This window comes from Pristiophorus japonicus, chromosome 13 (assembly GCF_044704955.1).
Source record: "Pristiophorus japonicus isolate sPriJap1 chromosome 13, sPriJap1.hap1, whole genome shotgun sequence".
Classification (NCBI taxonomy): domain Eukaryota; kingdom Metazoa; phylum Chordata; class Chondrichthyes; family Pristiophoridae; genus Pristiophorus; species Pristiophorus japonicus.
The window spans coordinates 7,327,011-7,342,349 of NC_091989.1; the positions used below are offsets into that span (position 1 = coordinate 7,327,011).

At 42.7% G+C, this 15,339-nt stretch overlaps 1 protein-coding gene across 3 annotated transcripts in view; it reads left to right on the plus strand.

Annotated features, from left to right (window-relative positions):
- The window catches only part of upf2 (UPF2 regulator of nonsense mediated mRNA decay), a 126,601-nt gene that overhangs the window by 42,004 nt on the left and 69,258 nt on the right, over positions 1-15,339 (plus strand). For all 3 annotated transcript variants that reach the window (XR_011596252.1, XM_070897107.1, XM_070897108.1), the window contains 4 exons: positions 1,480-1,665; positions 9,288-9,491; positions 10,296-10,571; positions 14,615-14,798. Coding sequence is in view for 2 of the 3 variants with exons in the window: in XM_070897107.1 (XP_070753208.1) it covers positions 1,480-1,665; positions 9,288-9,491; positions 10,296-10,571; positions 14,615-14,798 (850 nt within the window). In the remaining variant the exon portion in view is untranslated. The remainder of the gene's footprint in view (positions 1-1,479; positions 1,666-9,287; positions 9,492-10,295; positions 10,572-14,614; positions 14,799-15,339) is intronic.

The window sequence follows — 15,339 nt, forward strand, 5'->3', positions numbered from 1 at the left end:
CTCATTGTTGCGCTGGCCATATTTTGGTAGCGGGCGTACCCGGTGAAAATTCCAAAACACAAAATGAAGTAGGCCGTCTGGTAAGCTGGACTATTAGCTCCTTAAGGCAAGTTCTCAAAATATTAACTTCGAGTGCCAAATGAGGGTGTTTTTTTAAATAAAATTTTAAATTTTGCTTTTTTTTGGATTCTTGTTGGTTGACCATAATATAAAGAGCAAGAATAATAAATGTTATGTTAGCCTTTATTACTAAAGGATTGGAGTTTAAGAATAAAGAAGTCTTCCTGCAATTATATAGGGCCTTGGCGAGACTACACCTGGAGTGCTGTGTACAGTTTTGGTCTTCTTATCTAAGGGAGGATATACTTGCCTTAGAGGGGAGTGCAACAAAAGTTCACCAGACTGATTCCTGGGATGAGGGGATTGTTCTATGAGGAGAGATTGAGTAGACTGGGTCTATATTAGAATTTAGAAGAATGAGAGGTGATCTCATTGAAACATACAGAAAGCTTAAGGGGTTTGCCAGGGTCGATGTTGGGAGGATGTTTCCCCTGGCTGGAGAGTCGAGAGCTAGGGGGGTCACAGTCTCAGAATAAGGGGTTGGTTATTTAGAACTGAGATGAGGAGAAATTTCTTCACTCAAAGGATTGTGAATCTTTGGAATTCTCTACCCCAGAAAGCTGTGGATGCTCAGTTCTTGAGTATATTTAAGACACAGATCGATAAATCTTTGTATACTAACGGAACCAAGGGATATGGGGTTAGGGCGGGAAGGTGGAGTTGAGGTAGAAGATCAGCCATGATCTTAATGAATGGCGGAGCAGGCTCGAGGGGCTGAATCTCCTATTCCGATTTCCTAATTTCTAATGACAGCACATTGATAATTTCATGGTAGGCTTTAGTCTCAGTTATGAGGGTTGGTATATAAACTTTTTATGTCTGATGACGTTTGATTATACCGCATACCTTTTTTTCATGTTAGTACATTTTTCAACTTGAGAGCAGAAATGTTTGAATTGGAAATAAAATGTTCTCTTGGTCTTTGTACCCAGTGTAAGCACATGTAGAGTCTGGGTCCCTCTACTTTAATCCAACGAACTGTCTCATTTGTAACATTTGAAAAGTGAATTTTTCATTTCTTGCACCAGCTAGCCTCGTGACGTTTGATTGCTGATATGTGGTAGGATTGTGGCCGGTTCTGTGTTGTAGATTTGTGCTCAGCAGGATCTGAGTTCGACATGCACAAACTCTCAAATTTGGATCTGTATAGTCAGCTCTAAGACTTTGCTTTGTTATTCTATAATTGGAATACAGCCCAGATTGCAGAGATGAAAGGATCGCACCAGTTTATTCACCACCCTATTCTTTTACTTAAATATTCATTTGATGTTGCAATTAACCAAGACTTCAAGTAATTCTTCATTAATTTTCTGACGTTTGTGCCAATAATGCTGACCAGTTTCAGTATCCTCTCTTTAGGAGCAAATGATGCGCAAGAAGCAGGCAATGCACTTAGATGCTCGTTATGTTACAATGGTGGAAAATGCCTACTATTACTGTAACCCACCGCCTGTTGAGAAAACCGTGAGGAAGAAGCGCCCTCCCCTTCAGGAATATATCCGCAAACTTCTCTACAAGGACTTGTCCAAGGTCACAACTGAAAAGGTAACGGCTAGTTAATTAAATTAATCATTCACTCCATTAAACATATTTTCCCAAAAGCAGATTAACAAAAAATGCAATATTGAGATAGGCATTCTGTTAAGTGTGTCTTACAACTCCATTGCCCCTTTTGTTTTGTGTAAGTAAATTAGTTTAAAACATAAATCATTGCTCCAGCAATGTAGCCGACGAAGTTCTACCCCCTCATTTTATGCTCGAGTTAACAAGCCGTGACTCAGTTGGTCGCTCTCTCGCCTTTAAGTTGGAGGGTTGTGTGTTCAAGTCCTACTTCAGACATTTAAACTCAAAATCTGAGGGAGTGCTGAGTTGTCGGAGGTGCCGCTTTTCAGATGAGATATTCAGCCGAGACCACCTCTGCCTCGATACCATGAAGAGCAGGGGAGTTCTCCCCGGTGTCCTGGCGAATATTTATCCCTCAACCAGCATCAGTAAACCAAATTATCTGGTCATTATCACATTGCTGTTTGTACATTTATAGCAGTTGCCTCCAAGCTTCATCTTCTCAATCCGTGACAATCCCAGTTGATGGCCATTGCGATGGTCTTAAAAAATTTGTTCATGGGATGTAGGCGTCGCTGGCAAGGTCAGCATTTATTGCCCATCCCTAATTGTCCTTGAGAAGGTGGTGGTGAGCCACCGCCTTGAACCCCTGCGATATGCTTCCAAGTCAGGATGGTGTGTGACTTGGAGGGGGAACGTGGAGGTGGTGGTGTTCCCATGCACCTGCTGTTCTTGTCCTTCTAGGTGGTGGAGGTCGCGGTTTTTGAGGTGCTGCCGAAGAAGCCTTGGCGGGTTGCTGCAGTGCATCTTGTAGATGGTACACACTGCAGCCACGGTGCGCCAGTGGTGAAGGGAGTGACAATCAAGTAGGCTGCTTTGTCCTGGATGGTATCGAGCTTCTTAAGTGTTGGAACTGCACTCATCCAGGCAAGTGGAGAGTATTCCATCACACTCCTGACTTGTGCCTTGTAGATGGTGGAAAGGCTTTGTGGGGTCAGGAGGTGAGACACTCGTCGCAGTATACCCAGCCTCTGACCTGTTGTTGTAGCCACAGTATTTATGTGGCTGGTCCAGTTAGGTTTCTGGTCAATGGTGACCCCTAGGATGTTAATGGTGGGGGATTCGGCAATGTTAATGCCGTTGAATGTCAAGGGGCAGTGATTAGACTCTCTCTTGTTGGGAGATAGTCATTGCCTGGCACCTGTGTGGCACGAATGTTATTTGCCACTTATCAGTCCAAGCCTGAATGTCGTCCAGATCTTGTTGCATGTGGGCATGGGCTGCTTCATTATCTGAGGAGTTGCGAGTCTGCTAATTAGAGGCACCACACTTTTATCCTACGTTCCTATCTCTTCCACAAACGACAATTGATGTTGGATCAATTGTTAGTTTTAAATCTGAGATTGATCGTTTTCTGTTAACCAAAGATATTAAGGGATGTGGGGCAAAGGCGAGTATATGGAGTTAGGTCGCAAATCAGCCATGATCTCATTGAATGGCGGAACAGCTTCGAGGGGCTGAATGGCCTCCTCCTGTTCCTATGTTTTTTACAACTAAACAATAACACTTTTTCAGCTGGTGTACTGTACAAAAACATAGGTTAACTCTCAAAAGTACTTTACACTTCATTGGTCATGATAACCACAGGAGGTTGTTTTTTCTGAAAGATATGTAGTAGTACAGCAGGACGATGTTAAATCCTAGTGAAGAACATTTTTCCCACCTTGGGGGAGAAAGCATGAAGAACATGCTTTCTCCCCCAACCCCCTTTATTATTTTCTCTTTGAAAGGAATGATTATTGCTAGGTTTTACGGCTTGTGTAACTCTGCAGTCCTGCAGTCAAGGGCTCCCAACCACTCTAACTCGGCAGAAAACCATGTTTAAGTGCTCAGTAATTAGCATTATCCTGCATTAATCTGTACTTTCCTGGGACCTGAAACTTCTGGAACTCATTCCCTCCCTCAATCTTCCCTTCCTCCGACAACCTACAGGTGTTTAAAAGCCAAGCTTGCTGTCACCTCACCATTATCCAGTTTTCTCGTTCCTTCTCAACCTCTGGTATCACGGCCTTTTGCTCTTCACCCCCGCATTGTCAATTTGAAAACCATTCGCCTATTTATTCACTTGGCAGGGCTGTCAACACGGGAACTGTCGGGAAAAATGTTTGATCAGAAACACTGAGGCAGATCACAGTCCCGTTTCAAACGAGGGTTCGTACCTTAATAAATTCTGAATTCACACAATTAATAAATGACACTACAAATGAACAGGATTTTAAAAAAAAGTGCTTCTTGATTCCTCATTTTGGGAAGTCCGGCGACAACAAACAGAATAAACACTGGAACTGCGCGTGCGCATCTACTTCCGGGTCATTGGCAGCAGTCGCGTCCATTAATTAAAGGGCTTAACATTTGCAAACCAAATGCCACAAATAGCCCCAAATGCTTTCTGATTCTGCAAAATTGTGGTTGCTGCAGATGACACACTTTATTAGAGTGGCAAAGAAATAATGCCTCTGACCTGGAGCTGATCTTCACTGTTCCCTCACCAAATAACAACTCAACTCTGATTACCTTGAAGCTGGAATACCGATGCAAAAACAGTCTCTCACCAAACAACTGCTTGTCTGAAACTCACTTGCATAATTAGCTTTTATGGCCTTCAAGGGAGACAACAGAATATTCTCAGCATCAGAAAGTTACATTGGCCTGTAATTTGCGCTCTGCAACGAAGCAAAGGCGCTCTCCGCTGGCCCCGAAGAAAGTTGCCCACAGAGATCCCGCGATCCCTGCAGCGAAATGTTTGCCTTTTTCGAAGTTAAGTGATTTCAGTGCGGTGTCCCACAATGGGAATCCCACAGCATGAACTGCTGTGACGTCAGCAAGCTGTCTAAACTGCCAATCACAGTGCAGAATTCTCACAGACAGGAAACCAGAAAATGAGAAGCTGCTTTTATCCGAACTTTAAAAAAAAATGTTAGAGCGCAAAATAAAGATTGAGACTCTCACATGGGGATAAGGTAGAGGCTGAAATATCATGATCAAAAAAATTAAAATTTTGTATCATAATGGAGAAATTTGACATTCAGCAAATATAAAAATTAGTTTTTTCAGGTCATAACGTCAATACGCAGTTAAAACCCCAGTTACACCTAATCCAACAAGACCTAACATTTAATGGAGTATTTAACAGCGATATTACTGCTAAAAAAGCTCAAGTTTTCCATCAGTTTCCCTGATTACACAGGTTGCCGACTATGATTGGAGGAGGAGGGGGGGGGGGGGGGACACACTGCAGTCAGTGTCGGAGCAGTGAATGATTGACCACAACTTCAGGATTTCTGCGTTTAGATGCGCATCCGCTACATCCTGAATTTACGGACAGTTTCAGAGGGGTAATGATGGCGAAGGCAGGCAGTTTGACGTCGTAACCCACTGCAAATTCTGGACCATTGCGCATTACATGATATAATACTACTGTCCATATAAAGCAGCATATCATTTGGTCTACTGTGAGCATCACCAGGACGATCCACTAGTTTATATATTAAACGTGCATCCAGCGCGCATCACTTATACTCCAGACACCATGTGTTGCTATGGATGCAAAACATTTTTTTGCAGAAAATGTAACATTTTAATTGGGATTGTTCTCCTGAGAGCACAGAAGGTTGTAGGCAGATTTAGGAGGTTTTCAAAATTGAGGGGTTTTGATAGAATAGAAAGTGTGATGGAAAGCAGGTTTAATAGTGACTTTCAAAAGGGATTTGGAAATTTACTTAAAAAGAAAAAAAAATTGCAGTACTATGGGGAACGAGCAGGCGAGTGGGATTAATTGGTAGCTCTTTCAGAGAGCCGGTGTAGGCAGAATGGGCTGAATGGCCTCCTGTGCTGTATGATTCGATAAACAATCACTTAACACAGTGTGCTTCTGACCTGCAGTTTGAAACTTAGAATCATTTTGCATTTGTGCAAAGTTGCTTGACCAATCAACAATTAAACTCTGACCTAAACCTCTGTTTATGTAACAACAATTAGACTTTTTAGCCTTAAAGGATACAGCTCCACTTTAGCAGCTAAGTCATACATTATGCATTGTGTGGTATAGCACGCCTGCCCATATAAGACAACATCGTCTGTCGGGTGGCACAATTGAGGAACAGTGGAGAACTTTTAAGGAGCTCTTTCATAGTGCTCAACAAAAATATATTCCAGTGAAAAAGAAGGGCGGTAAGAGAAGGGATAACCAGCCGTGGATAACCAAGGAAATAAAGGAGAGTATCAAATTAAAAACCAATGCGTATAAGGTGGCCAAGGAAACTAGAAGATTGGGAAAATTTTAAACGACAGCAAAGAATGACTAAGAAAGCAATAAAGAAAGGAAAGGTAGATTACGAAAGTAAACTTGCGCAAAACATAAAAACAGATAGTAAAAGCTTTTACCGATTATATAAAATGGAAAAGAGTGACTCAAGTAAATGTTGGTCCCTTAGAAGATGAGAAGGGGGATTTAATAATGGGAAATGTGGAAATGGCTAAGACCTTAAACAATTATTTTGCTTCGGTCTTCACAGTGGAAGACACAAAAACCATGCCAAAAATTGCTGGTCACGGGAATGTGGGAAGGGAGGACCTTGAGACTATCACTAGGGAGTAGTGCTGGACAGGTTAATGGGACTCAAGGTAGACAAGTCCCCTGGTCCTGATGAAATGCATCCCAGGGTATTAAAAGAGATGGCGGAAGTTATAGCAGATGCATTCGTTATAATCTACCAACATTCTCTGGACTCTGGGAAGGTACCATCGGATTGGAAAGCAGCTAATGTAACACCTCTGTTTAAAAATAAAGGGGGCTGACAAAAGGCAGGTAACTATAGGCCGGTTAGTTTTAACATCTGTAGTGGGGAAAATGCTTGAAACTATCATTAAGGAAGAAATAGCGGGACATCTAGATAGGAATAGTGCAATCAAGCAGACGCAGCATGGATTCATGAAGGGGAAATCATGTTTAACTAATTTACTGGAATTCTTTGAGGATATAACTAGCATAGTGGATAGAGGTGTACCGATGGATGTGGTGTTTTTGGATTTCCAAAAGGCATTCGATAAGGTGCCACACAAAAGGTTACTGTAGAAGATAAAGGTACGTGGAGTCAGAGGAAATGTGTTAGCATGGATAGAGAATTGGCTAACTAACAGAAAGCAGAGAGTCGGGATAAATGGGTCCTTTTCAGGTTGGCAATCGGTGGTTATTGGTGTGCCACAGGGATCGGTGCTGGGACCACAACTGTTTACAATATACATAGATGACCTGGAAGAGGGGACAGAGTGTAGTGTAACAAAATTTGCAGATGACACAAAGATTAGTGGGAAAGCGGGTTGTATAGAGGGCACAGAGAGGCTACAAAGAGATTTAGATAGGTTAAGCGAAAGGGCTAAGGTTTGGCAGATGGAATACAATGTCGGAAAATGTGAGGTCATCCACCTTGGTGGGGGGAAAAAAACAGTAAAAGGGAATATTATTTGAATGGGGAGAAATTACAACATGCTGCGGTGCAGAGGGACCTGGGGGTCCTTGTGCAGGAATCCCAAAAAGTTAGTTTGCAGGTGCAGCAGGTAATCAGGAAGGCGAATGGAATGTTGGCCTTCATTGTGAGAGGGATGGAGGACAAAAGCAGGGAGGTCCTGCTGCAACTGTATAAGGTATTGGTAAGGCCGCACCTGGAGCACTGCGTGCAGTTTTGGTCACCTTACTGAAGGAAGGATATACTAGCTTTGGAGGGGGTACAGAGACGATTCCGGAGATGAGGGGGTTACCTTATGATGATAGATTGAGTAGACTGGGTCTTTACTCGTTGGAGTTCAGAAGGATGAGGGGTAATCTTATAGAAACATTTAAAATAATGAAAGGGATAGACAAGACAGAGGCGAAGAGGTTGTTTTCACTGGTCGGGGAGACTAGAACTAGGGGACACAGCCTCAAAATACGGGGGAGCCAATTTAAAACCGAGTTGAGAAGGAATTTCTTCTCCCAGAGGGTTGTGAATCTGTTGAATTTTCTGCCCAGGGAAGCAGTTGAGGCTAGCTCATTGAATGTTTTCAAATCACAGATAGATAGATTTTTAACCAATAAGAGAATTAAGGGTTATGGGGAGCGGGCAGGTAAGTGGAGCTGAGTCCACGGCCAGATCAGCCATGATCTTGTTGAATGGCGGAGCAGGCTCGAGGGGCTGGATGGCCTACTCCTGTTCCTAATTCTTATGTTCTGCTGCTAGTTCATCAAAAAGTTATGTTTAACACTAAAATATCGTTCTAGACTGGCTTGATAATGTGAAGCTGAAGCATGGCATACTTTATGAAGGAAAAATAACTGATACTGTGAAAATATTTTGTTCACTTTTAACGTGGTCCCGCACAATAAGTATAGCGATGTTGTGGCACCAAAATGTGACTTTGACTGTTTTAAACTGCTGTTCATTGCATGGTTGATACTAATACTCTGTGGTGATCTGTTTTCAAACTGAAAAAGGTGGCAGAGAGGCTCAGCCTATTGATGGAATATGCCATGGAACAAGTGGGATGTAGTTGAGTCCATATGGTGCATTCCTGATTTTCGTCTCTGTTGTAGTAGAGACCAAGGTGCTGTTCAGAGACTATCTGCTTTTGCTGGTGGAAGAGGGGGAAAATATCATACGAGTTGGGTAATTTTCTTTTCCAAGTAGCTTCCAGGTACCATCTAATGGCTATCTTGTGTTGAAGATGTTGGAAGCCTAGATGCATGTCATCCTAGCTAGTGTAGGGAGATATAAAGGGGTAGAAAAAATACTCTTGGCAATGCAGGAAAAATACAAGTGCATGCCCAGTATGATCTGTATATATTAAATGTTCAATATTTACATTTGTCCTATCAATAACACTACAAGGGGGAAAAAAACTTTTAAATCTACAAGTGACTCTACTTTGTATATTGATAGTCATCATTGGGATTGAGGTGGAATGGAAGCAATGTACATAAAGAAATAAAGACTTGCATTTCTATAGCGCCTTTCACAACCTCAGAACATCCCAAAGCACTTTACAGCCAATGAAGTACTTTTGGAGTGTAGTCACTGTTGTAATGTAGGAAACGCGGCAGCCAATTTACGCACAGCAAGCTCCCACAAACAGCAGTGTGATAATGACCAGGTGATCTGTTTTTGTGATGTTGATTGAGGGATAAATATTAGCCCCAGGACCCCGGGGATAACTCCCCTGCTCTTCTTCAAAATAGTACCATAGGATCGTTTACATCCACCTGAGAGCAGACAGGGCCTCGGTTTAACGTCTCATCCGAAAGATGGCACCTCCGACAGTGCGGCACTCCCTCAGCACTGGGAGTGTCAGCCTAGATTTATGCGCTCAAGTCTCTGGTGCAGGATTTGAACCTGCAACCGTCTGACTCCGAGGCAAGGGTGCTGCCCACTGAGCAATGGCTGACGCAATAATAACTACAAGACAAGGGGAAAAAGTTTTAAATTTACAAGTAAATAGTGATTGTAATTTGTATATATCGGTGGTACTCAGTACATTTAAACAATCTCGCTAACAAAGCTTTCATGTTGTAGGTGTTGAGACAGATGAGAAAACTGGCGTGGCATGATCCAGAGGTGAAGGAATATGTTATTAACTGTATGGTCAACATCTGGAATGTGAAATACAACAGCATTCACTGTGTTGCTAATCTATTGGCGGGATTAGTGCCATACCAGGAAGACGTGGGAATACACGTTGTGGATGGAGTGCTGGAAGATATCCGTCTGGGAATGGAGGTGATGACATTTTGCCTAAATATTAAGCAATGTGAAATGCAATTAACTCCTACCCTTGTCTCCAAAATCAATGGTATTCATGTTTAACAGAAACTGCTGCTATCTACATTTCGTTAGACGCATTAGGGTCATCGCCAATGTTCCCCCCAATTTTTTTTTGGCTGCGTTTAATGGGTTGCGTGGACTATTCAAAATTTATTGTAGGTGCAAAATCTCCCATTCAAAAGCCTGGAAGTAGCCTGCGTGGGACCTCCAGACAGCTGCACGGCCGCATAGCTTAGCAGGAATATTGGGCATCGCAATTAAAGGCAATCATTTGTAAGGACGCCAAAGCAATTTTTTAAGGGGTGTAAATGGTAATATCCTTTTTTCTTTCTCTCTCCAAAAGATGCTGATTAATATTGGGGTATGGTTCTACAGATGCCAGTATCCCCTCCGATACCTTGAGCAAGTGGCATTTCTTTATTGTCTGCGTTGGATGTTGGCAGGTCATTTGATCATGGGAGGAAATTCTAGCTGAGTCCAACCCTGTCTACACATGTACTTGCTAGCAGGGATCGCTTGATGGCAGTCGAGAGCAGGAAGCCTGTTTTGGGGGGAGGAGTGAGAGAGGGTTTTCTATTTATAACCCTGATCAAATTATTACACCTTCTGCTACCTTGACTGAGATCAGGAAACTGAGCACTGATAGGGGAAGCAACTGAAGTTCATAATGTGTCCTCAATTCCTACTAATTCCTGCTGCTTCTACACATGGATTGTACATATGTCAACTTGTAATGACCAAGCTCTCTTTGCTTTTCAGGTCAACCAACCCAAATTCAACCAGAGGCGTATCAGCAGTGTTAAGTTCCTCGGAGAATTGTATAATTATAGAATGGTGGAGTCTGCGGTCATCTTCCGAATTTTATATTCCTTTATTACATTTGGTATAAGTGGTGATGGCAGTGCAACACCCCTGGACCCACCAGAGCATTTATTCCGTATTCGACTGGTCTGCACTCTGCTGGACACTTGCGGACAGTACTTTGACAGAGGCTCCAGCAAGCGAAAGCTGGACTGTTTCCTTGTATATTTTCAGGTATGTTTTTAAATTGCTTTGAAAGCAGTACTTTCACAAACTTTGTTTAAAAATAGTAGTCATCATAGGTAGTCCCTCGGAATCGAGGGAGACTTGCTTCCATTCTTAACATGAGTTCTTAGTTGGTTGTACAGTCCAATATGAGAACCACAGTCTCTGTCATAGGTGGGACAGATAGTCGTTGAGGGAAGGGTGGGTGGGACTGGTTTGCTACACGCTCCTTCCGCTGTCTGCGGTTGATTTCTGCATGCTCTCGGCGATGAGACTCGAGGTGCTCAGCGCCCTCCCGGATGCGCTTTCTCCACTTAGGGCGGTCTTTGGCCAGGGACTCCCAGGTCTCAGTCTAGTAGTAGAGTACATATAGCTATGCATGTTAAAACTTTTTTGAGTTAGTGATGCTGTTACATTCCCAGTTCATTGAAATTGAAAGTGTCAGCCGTGGCTCATTGGGTAGCCTCTGAGTCAGAAGGTTGTGGGCTCATGTCCCATTCCAGGAACTTGAGCACAAAAATCCAGGCTGACACTCCCAGTGCAGTGCTGAGGATGCGCTGCACTGTCGGAGGTACCGTCTTTCGGATGAGACATTAAACCGAGGCCCCGTCTGCTCTCTCAGGTGGATGTAAAAGATCCCACGGCACTATTTTGAAGAAGAGCAGGGGAGTTATCCCCGGTGTCCTGGGGCCAATATTTATCCCACAACCACCTTCACTAAAACAGATTATCTGGTCATTATCACATTGCTGTTTGTGGGAGTTTGCAGTGTGCAAATTGACTGCCGCGTTTCCTACATTACAACAATGACTATACTCCGGAAAGTACTTTATTGGCTGTGAGGCGCTTTGGGACGTCTGGTGGTCGTGAAAGTCTTTTTTTCTTTCTATCAATGAGTAACATTAGCTCCAGAGGTGAAGCTTTAACGACCTCAGCGTGTGACAAAAAACACAACTCAATGGTATACCATCTCCTCTAACCAATTATTAGCAAAGCCATGGGTAATTCAATAGTATATTTTAAATGTCTCAGCAATGCATGTGGGGAAAAAAAATCAAAAGATTTGGTTACACCAAATTGTGCTGAATTTCTTTGAATAGGACACCTCATTGTAGATGTTATATGTTTAATGTCAGGTTGAAATTCAAGCAATCAAAAGAGAAGTTAAGTATATGTAGTTTTTAATCTCCCTTCCACATTGTGTTAAGCTTACAAACACAAAACTCTTATTTGGTATGGGATATTTTTAGTTCATTTTCTCCTAAGGTTTCAGATCACCGTGCTGAGGAACAATGCCACCGTGCATGGAAACCTGTGTTTTTTAATTTTCTTGTAAAGACTTCAGTCTCTGTTGAGGAATAAGCATTCGGTCAAATAAAATTAAAAGGCAGTCTCGACAAACATTTTAAAACTGCCTTTTGGCCGACTGAGGACCAATGTTCCCTTTAATTTTATTTTGGGTGCAGGGGCCCTTGAACTGGCTGTGCGGCCCTTTAACTGGCTGTGCAGCCCAGTCAAATTCCCACGCAAGCGCGGTTTGGTGTATTTAAAAGCCCGTGGGACGTCTGCATGGCTTAAAAGGCAAAGTAGCTGAGGGCCAAGCTTGCTGCTTTGCTCAAAGTGCCAAGTCAGATTGAAAGAAAAGAGAGATCTGGTTTCTTACTAATGCCCTGTTTGTATTTATAAAGATAATGTGGTTCAGTATAAATGGGATTTGACAAGTTAACTGTTACTGTATAATACCGAGAACACAAATAGGACTTTAAAAAAAAAAGTCAGAAATTGTAATGGTGTCTGTTTTGGGCTATTTTTTGGAGGTGGCAGAGAACTGAGGGTTGACGGAGATGAGGGGGATGATTTATGAGGAAAGATTGAGGAGGTTGGACCGCTACTCATTGGAGTTCAGAAGAATGAGAGGTGATCTTATGGAAACATATAAGATTATGAGTGGGCTTGACAAGGTGGATGCAGAGATGATGTTTCCACTGATGGGGGAGACTAGAACTAGAGGGCATGATCTTAGAATAAGGGGCCGCCCATTTAAAACTGAGATGAGGAGAAATTTCTTCTTTGAGGGTTGTAAATCTGTGGAATTCACTGCCTCAGAGCTGTGGAAGCCAGGGCATTGAATAAATTTAAGTCAGAGATAGACAGTTTCTTAACCGATAAGGGAATAAGGGGTTATGGAGAGCGGACAGGGAAGCGGACCGGAGTCCAGGATCAGATCAGCCATGATCGTATTAAATGGCGGAGCAGGCTCGAGGGGCAGTATGGCCGACTCCTGCTCCTATTTCTTAGGTTCTTATGTTCTAACTGTTCCCGGAGGAAAGACTAAAACCATTGCATTAATGTAGCTTTTGATTATACCTCTGAAACATCTCATTGTTTTGCACGCAATAACTTTTGCAGTTTTTAATCAGTCAAGTAAATAACTCTGCTATTTGCGGAATCTTGCTATCCAATAGATAAACGATCTGTAGATCTGCTTTTAGTTTTAGTAGATGGAGGCGTGTTAGCTAGGACTAGTGGACAATGCTCTATCCTTCAAATGGTACCATGGTCTCTCAGTTTTAATTCAATGGTAGCACTCTTGCCTCTGAATCAGAAGATCATGGATTTAAGCACTTCTCCAGAGACTCAAGCGCATAATCTAGGCAGACACCAAAGTGTAGTACTGAGAGAGTGCTGCACGGCTGGAGGTGTTGTCTTTCAGTTGAGACATTAAACCGAGTTCCTTTTTGTCTTCTCAGTTTGACATACAAGGTCCCATAGCACTATTTGAAGAAGAGCATGGGAGTTCTCTGTTTCCTGGCCAATATTAGCCCTCAACGAGCATCACTAAAGTAAATTATCTGGTCATTTATCTCATTGTTGTTTCTGGGATCTGGCTGAGCGTAAATTGACTGCCCCGTTTCCTACATGACAACAGTGACTACACTTCAAAAATACTTCAGTGGCTGTGAAGTGCTTTGGGACATGCTAGCTCGTGAAAGGTGCTATATAAATGCAAGTTCTTTAATATCCCTCTGAACTAGCAGACTGAGCCTGTGTTTAATATCTCATCCAAAGCTTGGTGCTTTGGATGATGCATTCATTTACCGTTGCATTGAAGTATCACTGTAGATTATGGGCTCACGTTCAGGAATAGGGCTTGAACCCACAACCTCCTGACTCGGGCAAGAGTGCTACCCACTGAGCCAAGCCCAGTCAACTGAACACTTAGACCATTGATGTCTGAACAAATTCTAGTTCATGTCATAGACTCGTAGGTACTCTAAGCAACAGAAAGCTGCTTTAACCAACTGGAGGGCGAAAGTGTAGGTCAGAAAGCATGGCCGTTGTCAGTCTGACTGACCAAAACTCTCCCCCATTCCCTTGCACCTGTAGGACAGCAATTTTGATTGCAGTGCCTCCTAGATGTCTGTCAAAATTGGAAGGGGGTGCTGCAGTTCAGTTACGCTGAAGGTAACTATGTTATCAGCTGCTTCTGCCTTCACGGTGCCACTGTTTAGAATGCTGTCAAATGGGAATTGGTTGCATCTGTCACTGAAAAGGTGGATTTCCAAAACTTTTGTGCAAAACTGCACCATTTATTGAGGCAAATAGGAACTGAGTGATACATTTGGCTCCTGTTAGCTACTTTCGCCAAAAAAACCTATTCACATATGGTTTGTGAATAACAATGTAAGTCACCTAGCGATCAGCTCCAACCTCTGCGACCATCATGTAATCCCTTTGCAGTTATTTTCCAACACTTCTGAAACTTTATTTTTGTTCTCTGCAGCGCATCCACATCTTGTCCAACCTTTTCTCTCAGTGCATCCCTTTTCCTGATCTAATTCTAATTTCGATAGTTTTATTTTTTATTTCACTATCTTAAGAAAAAAGTGGGAATAATTGGTGTCATCTCAGTGGGGTTCCATTGTAGATTTCATGCAACTGCTGTCAATTCTCTTTAAATTAATAATGTGGACTATTTTATTTCATATTTATTTAAATCATGATTATAGTTTTTGTACATACTAAAAGAACTTGTGTTTATGCCTCTGTAGCGATACATCTGGTGGAAGAAGAGTTTAGATGTGTGGACAAAAGATCACCCCTTCCCCATTGATGTTGACTACATGATAAGTGACATACTTGAACTGCTTCGGCCAAAGATGAAATTCTGTGGCTCCCTTGAAGAGGCCATCAAGCAAGTGCAGGAACTCGAACGGGAATTTTTGATTAAACTAGGTAAGGACGGCTCAGTTTATATTGCAATGGTTTTTGCATCAAATCTTTTCACTGCACTTCGATCATTTGCAGAGGTGAGGAGGAGCGAGGCCATGGAGGGATTTGAAACATAGAAACATAGAAAATAGGTGCAGGAGTAGGCCATTCGGCCCTTCGAGCCTGCACCATCATTCCCTCAGTACCCCTTTCCTGCTTTCTCTCCATACCCCTTCATCCCCTTAGCCGTAAGGGCCATATCTAACTCCCTCTTGAATATATCCAATGAACTGGCATCAACAACTCTCTGCGGTAGGGAATTCCACAGGATAACAACTCTGAGTGAAGAAGTTTCTCCTCACCTCAGTCCTAAATGGCCTACCCCTTATCCGAAGACTGTGTCCCCTGGTTCTGGACTTCCCCAACATCGGGAACAATCTACCCGCATCTAACCTGTCCTGTCCCGTCAGAATCTTGTATGTTTCTATGAGATCCCCTCTCATCCTTCTAAACTCCAATTTATAAAGGCCCAGTTGATCCAGTCTCTCCTCATATGTCAGTCCAG